At 50.2% G+C, this 11,360-nt stretch overlaps 1 protein-coding gene across 1 annotated transcript in view; it reads left to right on the forward strand.

The window, feature by feature from the left end:
- Window positions 1-11,360, forward strand: part of Gatb (glutamyl-tRNA amidotransferase subunit B) — a 70,880-nt gene that overhangs the window by 42,674 nt on the left and 16,846 nt on the right. The window contains exons 7-9 of the mRNA XM_055596511.1: window positions 397-481; window positions 2,395-2,439; window positions 4,271-4,460. Of these exons, the coding sequence (XP_055452486.1) occupies window positions 397-481; window positions 2,395-2,439; window positions 4,271-4,460 (320 nt within the window). The remainder of the gene's footprint in view (window positions 1-396; window positions 482-2,394; window positions 2,440-4,270; window positions 4,461-11,360) is intronic.

Raw genomic sequence — 11,360 nt, forward strand, 5'->3', positions numbered from 1 at the left:
CATTTTACCCATATTTTGTACATAATTTGGAGGGCTGCCAGGGCTCCTTGTGGCCTCTCTGCTGGTCCCAGGGTAAGGAATTCTGTAGCCACCATCCAGATCTGCAGTCACTAGCTAGTCCTAGTCCCAGCCTTCTGCCAGGACGCCTGTAATCTGTATGGGTTGTTGCTCTCTCTGAACTGCTGTCTGAAAGAGAGACGGGGGAGGGGAGAGGCAAGTTTCTTAAGGCCCCTCCCAGGGGGGAGAAGAGAAGACAGCCTGCGAGGGAATGACCATTGTAAGCAATCTCCTTGATTTTTTTTTTTTTTTTTAATTTAAGGATTGAGGGTGGTTTGTCAATATTGCCTGCATGGATGAAAGGCATTCAAAATATACTAACTTGCTATGTTTTTGTAGACTATGAAATTCAGAGGCAAATCACTGAACTTGAGAATGGAGGTGAAATTCAGAATGAAACCCGCTCATTTGATTACAAGCTGGGGTGAGTTTGTGTCGATAAGCCTAGCCACAGCTAGGAGGCTGGGGCTCAACCATGGACCACGTGTGAAACAGGGAGTGCTGGGATCTCAGGAGAGGCAGCCAGCGCAGGCTTGTGCCCAAGCGCTTAGTCTCAGCCCCCAGGTTCCCCTTGCTTCCAGCTCGCCTGCTCTGTGGCAAGACATTTTATTCCCTTGAATGCTCTGTCAGACCTCTCACAGCCTAAGCTGGATGTAGAGAAGGGCTGAGAGCTGGTGATGAGGACACCGCCTAAGTTATTTTCCTATTGCTGTGGTAAACACTGTGATCAAAGCAGCTTACAGAAGACTTTATTTCATCCTGGGATTCCAGAGGCAGCATCCATAACAGCAAAGGGAGGCAAACAGCAGGTAGCTGGAGCACGAAACTATGGGCTCAAGTCTTTAGCCACACACACAAAGCAGAGGGCAAGTTGGAAGTGGCTAGGACTAGGAACTCTCAAAGCCCACCCCCAGTGACACATTTCCTCCAGCCAGATTGTACTTATTCCCCCCCCCCCCCCCCCGCCCAGATAGCTCTGCCAGCAGGGGACAGAGTGTTCAGATACCAGAGCCTCTGGGGGATGTTTCTCATTCTCACCACACAGACACTTTTCTATGTGTGATTGTTTAGGTAACTTGAACCGTGATTGTTCTCATTCTGAATTTTAATAATTTTGTACTTTAAAATAGTAAAGGATGCTCAAAAGCCTAGAGTTTGTGCTGACTAAAAGCCATCTGGCGTGTGGCTCAGCCGTAGAATGCTTGCTGGGAATGCTTTAAAACCCTGATTTGATCCCTTGCTATACACACATGGAATATTGAAGCAGGTTTGTTTCTTTCTTCCTTTCTTTCTTTTCTCAAAGCATCCCTCTTTCTTTTGTTACCATGTTTATATTTATATAAATATCTCCTATGGAGCTCTGAAGAGCTTGAATTTGCCTGTCTCTGATTGAGAAAACTGTATGCCAGGCAGCTGTTACTATAACAAATATTGGAGCCACTCAGCTTATAAAGAGAACAAGTTAATTTTGGTTCCGGTTTCAAAGGTTTCAGTCTATGATCGATGTGGCCTGGAGTGGCGCAGCATGTCGCAAGCACCTGGTTGAGCTAGACTGCTTACCTCATTCTGATGTGCTGATCAATCTTAATTCTTCGCTTGATTAGTGAGGCCTATCTCGGGGCATGTCTGATGTGTTTCCAGAGACGTTTGACCATTAGACCCCAGGTTAGGGGATGATTATCCCTTTGTGGAGTTGTTTGGTAGCATTGTCAAGACGTGGGCCTGGTAAGAAGGCCAGGTCTCAGGGGCATGGCCTTGGGGCTGTCTGTTCCCCTATTCTCGTTCCTTGGTTTGCTCTGCTGAACTTTCCCACCATGGTGGACTAACACTTCTGAAGCTGCAAACTAAAATAAATGTGTGCTCTCCCTCCTAGGTTGTTTCTACCAGGTGTTTGGTAAGAGTGAAGAAAGTAGCATGCTAGGAAAGAAAAGACACAGGGAGGGGGCAGGGCTCCACAGTCCCGTGAGGGCGTGGTCTAATGGCCACGGGCTTTCCACTGGGTTCCTTCTCGTTCTGACACTTCCATCTCTACCACTTCTTTGTAGGACCAAGTGGTTAAATAGCACATAGCCTTTGGGGCAATGTTTGTGCTCTAGCCCATGGCACAGTGCGTGTATCTCTCTGCATATGTCTTTCTGTGTGTGTCTCTGCATAAGTCTCTGTGTGTGTGTGTCTCTCTGTGTGTGTCTCTCTGCATATGTCTGTGTGTGTGTGTCTCTGCTTGTGTGTGTCTCTCTGCATGTCTCTGTGTGTGTGTCTCTGCTTGTGTGTGTCTCTGCATGTGTGTAGCCAGTGTTGCGTGCAGTCGCTTAGTGCTGTCTCCTCTGACTGTTGCAGGTGCACCGTGCCCATGAGAGACAAAGAAGGAAAACAGGACTACAGGTAACTAGCTCTCGTGCACAATATCAACAGATATTCAAGGGGCTCTTTCAAACGCATCCAAAAGTCAACATAATTATGCCAGAGAAGTTTGGAAACTACTTGTTATTACATAATAGAAATCGAGATTTCAGGGGGCTGCAGAGATGGCTCCACAGTTAAGCGCACTGGCTATTCTCCTGGAGGACCCACATGACAGCTCACAGCTGTCTGTAACTCCAGTTCCAGGGGATCTGACACCCTCACATGCAGGCAGAACACCAATGCATATGCAATAAATTTTTGTATAAAATCAAGATCTCTTACTTTATGTTATATGTGAACTAGAAGTGGGATTTTCTTGACCTGGTAGCTGCAGAGCCCCTGTTTTGATGGGATTCAATTGCTGGCAGAAACTCGTTCATAGACTTCTGTAACAGAGATGCTATCGCCCAACCAAGAGGATGGCGGGCAGGGGGACCGGGGCTTACATTTGGTAGGAAATTGTAATGCATTGCAGTCCTTTGGGAGGATGTGAAAAGAGAGCAGTCTTTCAGTGGTGGGTCCCTTCAAGCCTGAGTGATGCTAATTCAGCCCAAGATAAGCAGGTTAGGGGTGCCAGCTCCTCAGCGTGTCTTGCAGAGGTTCTTACCCACTCCTCAATCAGGGGAGGCTGCTGCATGGCAGAAGACGGCCTCTCAAAACACTTAATGAGGGAGATTGGACCCGGTCCTTTTCTCACGGACCTCAGTGACGGGATAGCACCCCTTCGCTGCATGTTCCTGTCACGCGCCTATCAAAGGCTGGGGCTGTTAGTTACAGCGGACTTCTGGGCTCACACTTTTCTGTGACTGTCTTCATTCTCCTGTGTTATGTTCCCCATAATCTCTTACACACGGGGTTCACCTTTGAACTCAACCGGCAGCTTCTGCCATAGCCCTCAAGTTAGATAGCAGTGGGTCTAAGAAGCCTCCCTCTGGGTTTGCTCTTGTTCTCTGAGGACAGACTGGCCAGTAGTGGGCACTTGGCACTGCACTGAGGCGATGCCTGCACCTCTAATCTAGTTCCTCTATGCCTTTGCTGAGGCTACCCTGCTTTTACAGACACCCCTGACTCTCATGGGCCTAGGGCAAGCAGTGCTGGAGCAGAGCGAAGGGCCATCTTCTCTCGTGAGATAACCGCAGCACTGTAGCCCACCTGAGCATCAACAGCTGGCACTGCTTTCGAGCAGCTCTGAGTGGGACGTGTTGGTTTGATGTCCCTTCTCGCAGTCTCCTCTCACTCGCTTACAGTGCTTTACGGCAACAGTCACCAGTGTTGCTGCTTGCTAGTCGTTGACGTCCATACTTTACCCTGGAGTCACTCACTCACGCTGTCCGTTCTATGGGTTTCAGCATTTGTCTAGCCTGAGGTAACCGTCACACAGCACAGGTTCACCATCCTGACAGTGGTCCGGTCTCCCCTGCGCCTCCTTCTTCCCTCCCCTCTAGCTTCCACGTTTTGTTGAGGCAAAGTCCGTGCCATTCTCTTGCCTCTCAGGAGAACAGAGCTTCTCTTCCCCTTTGACTTTTCATTTATTGTACAGTCCTGCTAACAGAGAATTTGAGCTCACCTTTCTTCCTCACAAGTAAGTTCATCTCATTGGTCCTTCTGTGTCCTGCCCCTTTGACACTCTCCTCACTAGTGTAAACCAGTGTGGCTTGGTGCCTTGTCACTCTCTCTCCTTCATTCTGCACTGCTGAAGATGGGTTTGCTGTGTAGTCTTTCCCGGGACAAGCAGCAGCCTGTCTTTGTACGTCTGTGTCTGTACTCAGCCCAGATGCCCAGAGTCACACTCACCTGCTCTCTCTGCTAGGTTTATGCCAGAGCCCAACCTGCCTCCCTTGGTGCTCCATGACAGCGCGTCTCTGCCTCCAGGTGCAGACCCTCAGCAGGTGGTCAACGTGGACCAGCTTCGGGATAGGCTCCCCGAACTCCCCAGTGCAACCAGAGAAAGGCTGGTCCGGCAGTACGGCATGCTGCCAGAGCACAGCTTTGCCTTGCTGGTAAGTGTCGACGGAATAAAAAATGAACCCAGCTCAGCAGACTGGCTGGTCCACAGGGCCCTGCGTGTCCTGTCAGGCACATTTCTCCACACAGCTCTGAGAGGGTAAGGCCCTGGGCCTTCCTTGCTACATCTGACAGCATATGCTCACCTTCTCTTCAGCGTACCAGACAAAGAAGCAGAACTTCCTGGCTGCCCACAAGAGCCACGGAGCCATGGAAGCTAGTTCAGGTGTTATGAGTGTATGTGTTTCCACGTGTCTGCAGGGAAAACAAAACCAAACAACAACAGTGATGTGTAGGGTTTCTAGATGTCTTAAGAGGACGGAGCCATGGCAGGAAGTCAGGTTTCCCAAAGCCTGTACAAAATGTTGCAGACTTCCTGAGCATCTTCACCCTGGGAGGCCTGAGGATTCATCTTCTGGGCACTTAGAGAATCTGATGCCTGCGAGGTAGCTTAGGGATTTTGCATCCTTTTCAGAACTTCCTGAGGCTTTGTGGGTCTCTTTGTCATGGCAACATTGAAGCGATGCGGTGCCGGCGAGGGCGACATTCTGTCACAGTTGTCACCTTGTCATCAAGAGGAAGTGGGAAGTTTTGTTGTGCTTGTGGGTATTTTTGAGACAGGGTATCCTGTAATCCAGGATGGCCTTAAATTCTTGCTGTCTTCCAGAGCAGCAAGACCTGTGGAAACTGGATTCTTGCTTTTGAAATGATCAATAACAAATATAGGGTATTGGAGCATGTGTGCACTTCCTGCTCAAGAGCTGCAGCATGGGGATGGCTTGGAGTGCAGCGGCAGTCTGCTGCTGGCCGAGTGGTTCTTCTGTTCTCTGTGAGTCCGAGACTGTCAGAAGCAAACAGCCCCTGTCCGAGAACTCTCTGCCAGCAGTGAATAAGCAGTCTGCTGTTTGCCTCGTCCTCTAGGCTGACTTGTCGCTGCCTCGGGGAGGGTGCCATTGTGTCTATGCATACACCTGTGATCACTGTCATTGTGTTAAGTTAGTGGCATAGCTTGTGCAGTGTCCTAAAAGACATCACAGCTGTAGCCTTTCTGCCGGTCCGCTCGCTGAGCCATCAGCCAACACGTGCAGAACTCAGCCGATCAGCACCTGTGCAGAGCACCTGAGCCCCGACAACCCGTGTGTGCTCTGTAGAGTCCAGTCTTGGTTAGATCATGTCTCTGACGGCAGTCCATGACCAAGAACAGCTTGTACAGGAAAGGGTGTTTGGCCTACACTCCCACATCACTGTCCCTCTTGAAGGACGTCAGGACAGGAACTCAAGCAGGGCAGGAACGTGGAGGCAGGTGCGGATGCAGAGCCACGTGGGGTGCTGCTGACTGGCTCGCTCTTCATGGCTTGAGCAGCAGCTTTCGTATAGCACCCAGAGCCACCTGCACAGGGATGGTGCCACCCACAAATGGCTGGGCCCTCCCCCGTCAATCACTAACTAAGAAGTTGCCCTACAGGTTTGTCTACAAGCAGATCTCATGAAAGCATTTTCTCAGTTGAGGCTCCTTCTCTGTTATAGCAGAAGGTCCCAATCTTTGCCCACCTTTCCAACACCTTTACCACTTGAACTCAGCACTGGGGGGCACACCACCATCTTCTCAGCATTCTCCAGCTCAGGGAAGGAAGGAGGGGCCATCGGTGCCATCACAGACATCAATGCCATCTCTCCATCTGGCCTTTGAACAGCTGGCTTCAAGCCAAGCCTTTGAGGTAGTAGTTTGCACCCAAGCATCTTGATGTTTTTTTTGGTTGTTTGTTTTGGTTGGTTGGTTGGTTGGTTGTTTTTGTTTTTCTCTAGCCCACTGGTTCTCAGCTTTCCTAATGCTGGAGCCTTTAATACAGTTCCTCATGTCGCAGTGACCCTGACCCTAAGTTATTTCATGGCTATGTTTTTGCCGCTGTTACAAATCATTAATATAAATACCTGGTTTACAACCACTCCAGGGTCACAGCTCCCAGGTTGGGAGCCACTGCTCCAGCCTGACTTCCAAAATGAATCCATTAAGCATGACATTGGGAATTGTGTGTCAGCCTTCTCCACCGGAGAGGAGGAAGGGCCTCTTCAAACCTCAAGAACACAGCTATTTCACTTCCTCAAAAGGCAACTCTTGAGATCACCGCCCTTGGCTCCTGGAGTGTGTCTGCCTCACTTTGCTGAACAGAAGCTCTGTGAAGCTCTGTGAAGCATTCGAAAGTATGTTTGTGTCCTAGTCTTGTCTGGGCCAAACCCATCATGCCTGGAGTAAGTATTGCCAGTGTCGACCGAGGAGACCTGTTAGGGAAGAACAGCTCTCTAAGGTAGCAGACCCGGGGGCGCTGGTCACCCCATCACAGAGGTTGTGTTTATCCCCACATGTGGCTGGCGGCTCCCAGGGAGACTGCAGTGAGTGGGCTGGGCATCCAGAAGAGAGGGATGTTGAACACTTCAGGAAGGAAGTGATTTCTTTTGACATTTTCTTAGATTTATTTTTCCCAGTACCTTTAAGATATATTTATAGATGAACGATAATGTATTAGGTGACTTAAAAAAAAAATAAAAAGAAAAGGGCTTGTCCTTGAGATTTCCAGGATGAATGAGAATACAAGATTGGAACAGACAGAGAATGATTCAGACAAATTGTTTCCCGAAATTAGGTAGCTTGAGCCCTTTATGACACCATAATCATTGGAAGCTGAGTTACTCATAACATTCCTTAAGATGATATGTTCATGTTTTCTGCCTTCCTCAGAAGCACAGCAGATTGCTGAGAAGGGCAGACACACAGGTCTAATGAAGCATCCTTCAGTTGAAAGAGTGCCCAGGGGTGTTGATTAAATAAAGGCAGGGGTGGAGGTTTGCTCTGGGGCTCCCACTGCAGCCCCGTGCCGCCGGGCTCCTCATTTAACTGAGGAGAGCGCATACCCCCACACATACACATTCCATCCCCACTACAAAAATCCTCCAGGATTTAACTCACTTCTCATTTATCTTGCCATGCTTCTGTGCGGTAAACAGTGCTTTGCTGGTGTTACCTTTGGTAACCAGAACTCTTGCTAGTACCCTTAGGAGCTGCTGTCTTATCAAGCACATAGTAGGTCTTCATGACCGCATGAATGGGGTCATTGCATTGCACATAAGAATCCTGAGAAGTAGTGTTTCTGTCAGTTTCCGAAAACCAGGCAGAGAAGACACATAGGCCACCCTTGACAGCCCAGCAACTTCATGGGCTCTGCATGCCCTTGCGGAGAAGACGCAAGTATCTGCGTCAGTGTGCCAGTTCTTAGTCACTTGGTCTCAGACTCTTCTGTTTGCAGCCTTGTTTTATTAGCACATTCTTCTGAGTCTGGAGTTTCACTCCTAGACTGTCCTGAGATTCCCTTCCCAAAGGAAACTCGGATACTGACTTTCTTTACGCCCATTCAGATCTCACCCCACCAAAGGCTTCACGTTACTAAGCTGACCTTGTTCCCCTGCCTCAGTCACAGTGCTGGCTTCTCTGATCTCATTGTGCATATTAATGTGGAAATGGAGAAGCTGAGGTGTGGGGGGATGTGGGCTTAGGGCTGTGGAAAAGCAGAGATTCTGATAGCAGCGCAACAGACGGGACATGTTAGAAGAACTGTTAGAGTGGTTACAGTTAGGTGTTTGTTTGTTTTCATCTTCCCAGGCTGATTTTCACAGGAACATTACTCCCTAACCGTAGTGTCTCACTTGGGGAGCACAAATGATAGCCATTCGCCTGAGCAACGTAGCTAAAGGCCACTTGTCTACAGCGTGTTCTGCATTTAGCACACTTTCTTCACGCAGCCCACGGCAGGTGCGGCCGCTCTGCGGCGCAGGTGAGGAAGTGCAGGCTTTGCCTGAGGAACTCTCATGCTCGCACTGGACGGCGCTTTACGATTCTGAGCGCACTGCGCCTGCACGCACAGCGTGCTGCCGTGCCCCTTGGAAAACGACGCTTTTAGGGATGCCTGGCTTTGACTGCCTTTCTTTCAGTGGGGAAAACTGAGTTTTCATTTTCCTAAACAGTCCCATGATTGTTTTATTAAGCTCGTTCAGAAAGTACAAGCTCATCAAAAGGTCTTAGCCACTCTTGCTGGTTTTGAAGATGCCAGGCTGTCCTATAAAGAAACATAGAATGTTTACTAAATTTTGTGAAAATCAGTCAACTGCAATGAAAACTGAACAGCACAAGTCATGCTGACTTTCCAAGTGGAAGGATTAAGTCAGAGAGGTGACAAGCGCTGTCTTCTGCGGCTTCCTTTATTTGGTTTCATAAACTTTCCGCCGGAGGCATGTGGGCCTTTGGGGTGAGACATTGGGAAGTGCTCCATGTGGGGCAGTGGGCAGGGTCTGCGGGTCACTGCCTCATCTAGGCTCCTGGCTGGGCCTGCTGGGAGCTGGCTGTGCATGGGACACTAGCTGCAGCAGAGGTGTGGCAGGCACAGCAGCCCTCGGTCAGGGTTCTGTGAAAGCCGCCGGGCCTGCCACATGCTGGCCCGGTCCACTGACCTCACCTGGCCTCTTTCTCTTCACGTTTTGAGCAGCCAACCCCACCCAGCTAAAGCTCTCACACCTGACACAGGCAATCAGAGCTCCCCACTTCCCAGCTGGAAGAGGAGGGCATCACTCCCACCCCAAAGATGGGGTGTGTGGCAGAAGCTTCCTTGAATCTTAAGAGAGTTTGGTGGACTTCCAAGTATCCATTCAGGGAAAGGAGCATAGTATCAGGCAACATGCAAACATGGCTCAGTGGGAGCCATGCTAAGCGGAAGCTTATTAAAAACCCAGCCTGGCCCTCATGAAGCTGTAGAAAGCATGACATTACCCCTGCCTACCCTCTACCTAGTAACCTATGCTGCCATTTCTGTGAGTCAGCCTTTGTATTCAGCCTCAAGACTTGTCGCCTGATTTGGAAAGCCTTGTTTTCTGCAGCTGGTTCTTCTCCATCAAAAGAAGAATCCTTTGATTCTGACATCATAGGAAAGGTTAAGGTGTCTCCCAGGGACAAAGGAACAGAAGGTATCAGCTGATTGTTAAATGGACAGGCTTTGAAGGCCAGTGTCTCTTGTGGGTTAGGAAGAGCCTGGATGGCCTGCCATGGCAGCCCCCACGGCAAAGTTCCGTATGCCACACATAGTGCTGCTTTAGAGCTAACGTCTGATCATGACTGAAGCTGTACTGACTGGTTTTGACTGGGCTTCGTGTGCAAAGTCACCACTTTGAAGGACTGCTAAAGAAACGTTCATCTGGTCATGCTTGTACTACACCACATTTCAGCTCCACGCGTCGTCATCACTTTATAGAGTGTGTTTGGGATTGCCAGCGTAAAGACGCTTACTTCTGGTGTCCACGTCGACTGACTGGGGCATGTGTGACACCTTTAATACGCCAGGAGCGTGTGAACAGCTGGCAGGCAGAAGTGCTGGGAACCTCTCTTCCGAGGCTGAGGCTCACATTGTGCCTGCACTGTGGGTGTTCACTCTCAGTCCCCCAGAAGGCAGCAGATGTGCCTCCTCCCTCACAGACAGTGTCCCAGAGATAGAGGGCCAGCCTACAGAGCTCTGCTGCGCCCGGCTGGGTGACCTCAGCTCAGTGCCTCGTGCCCTCCTCTGTACAAGCCCCAATTGCACACTTGAAGGTCTGTTGGGCCCAACTGAGTTAACAGAGAAGCAACAGGAACCTGAGGGCACCTGCACTGGGTCAGCAGTGGGGCCATGTCAGCTGCCCACGGGGCCTACTGCCGCCGCCTGTGTCAGACAGGCGCAGTAGCTGTGTGCCGCCTAACCCTAGCCTCAAGGTTTGAGTTACGGTCAGCTGTAGTCCGGGCATCGCAAAGGAAAGCAAGTCGTAAGTTAAAAACAACTTGTATTACAGCGCGTTACGGCTGTGCTGTTGCTCTTAGTCACTTACCGTGTGTAGTTTATAAACTGAGCAGCATGGCTCTGCGAATGGAGGACAGACTGCAGGGCTTAGCACGATCTGGGGGTCTTGGAATCTGATGGTGAGCACGTGCAGCACAGACAACATACTTAGCGAATACTCTTGAGAGCCCAGGCCAGCCGTGAGTTACCAATCCAAGGTCCCAAGAGGCACCAAGGACATGCCCTGTCACGTAAGCCTCTGTTGCTCAGCTAGTGTCTCCTGGCTGTTTTTCCTAAGTGCCATTGGGCACATGTCTGTATCAGGTCTCATTCTACCTGTAAGTGCAGCCCGCTTCCTTTCCGGACCAGAACCAGGACCTCAGGGTATGTGGCTTAGAACAAGACATGAAGTTGAGTCAGCCCTCATGCTGTTTAGCTGTGTGGCCTTCCACCATGTCCTGTCTCTACAGGTAGACTACAGGAAACAGTGTGGGTGCCGTGTCCAGGGCAAGGGCAGACACAGCCAGCAGCGAGGGCAGGTCACCCTCGGTTTACCTAATCGGCGTCTGCTGGCTGGCAAGTCCATGACGGTTCCTGCTAGTGCCAGAAGCAGCTGCGCCGACACTGCCTCTTCGTATAACAATGCTTGGAGAAATGAGATTAAAGGAACAAAGATGCTTTGCAGTGGAACAGTGCCTGGCGCTGTACACAGGACAGGATCTGTGGTCCTGCTTCAGCCGGCAGCCAGGAGACTTGACGTGCTGGTGGCGGGGTTTTGGAGAGATTGGAGCTTGTTGTCTGGGGAAGACATTAAAGGCCTGATGCCGTGGCCTTGCTGTACTGCTCTCAATAGGATTTCTGTGTAGGAGAATTACTGGTCCACCGTTTTCCGGACAAAAGCAGATGGCTGAGCTGCCATGTTCATCAGAGGCTTCAGAGATCTGTGCCAAGCTTATAAACATTTGCCAACCTCATGGAACTAAGAAAACTGTGAAGAGCAGCAGGGGTGTGTGTGTGTGTGTGTGTGTGTGTGTGTGTGTGTGT

The sequence above is a fragment of the Psammomys obesus genome, unplaced genomic scaffold (genome assembly GCF_907164565.1).
Source record: "Psammomys obesus unplaced genomic scaffold, mPsaObe1.curated_primary_1811, whole genome shotgun sequence".
NCBI classification, from domain to species: domain Eukaryota; kingdom Metazoa; phylum Chordata; class Mammalia; order Rodentia; family Muridae; genus Psammomys; species Psammomys obesus.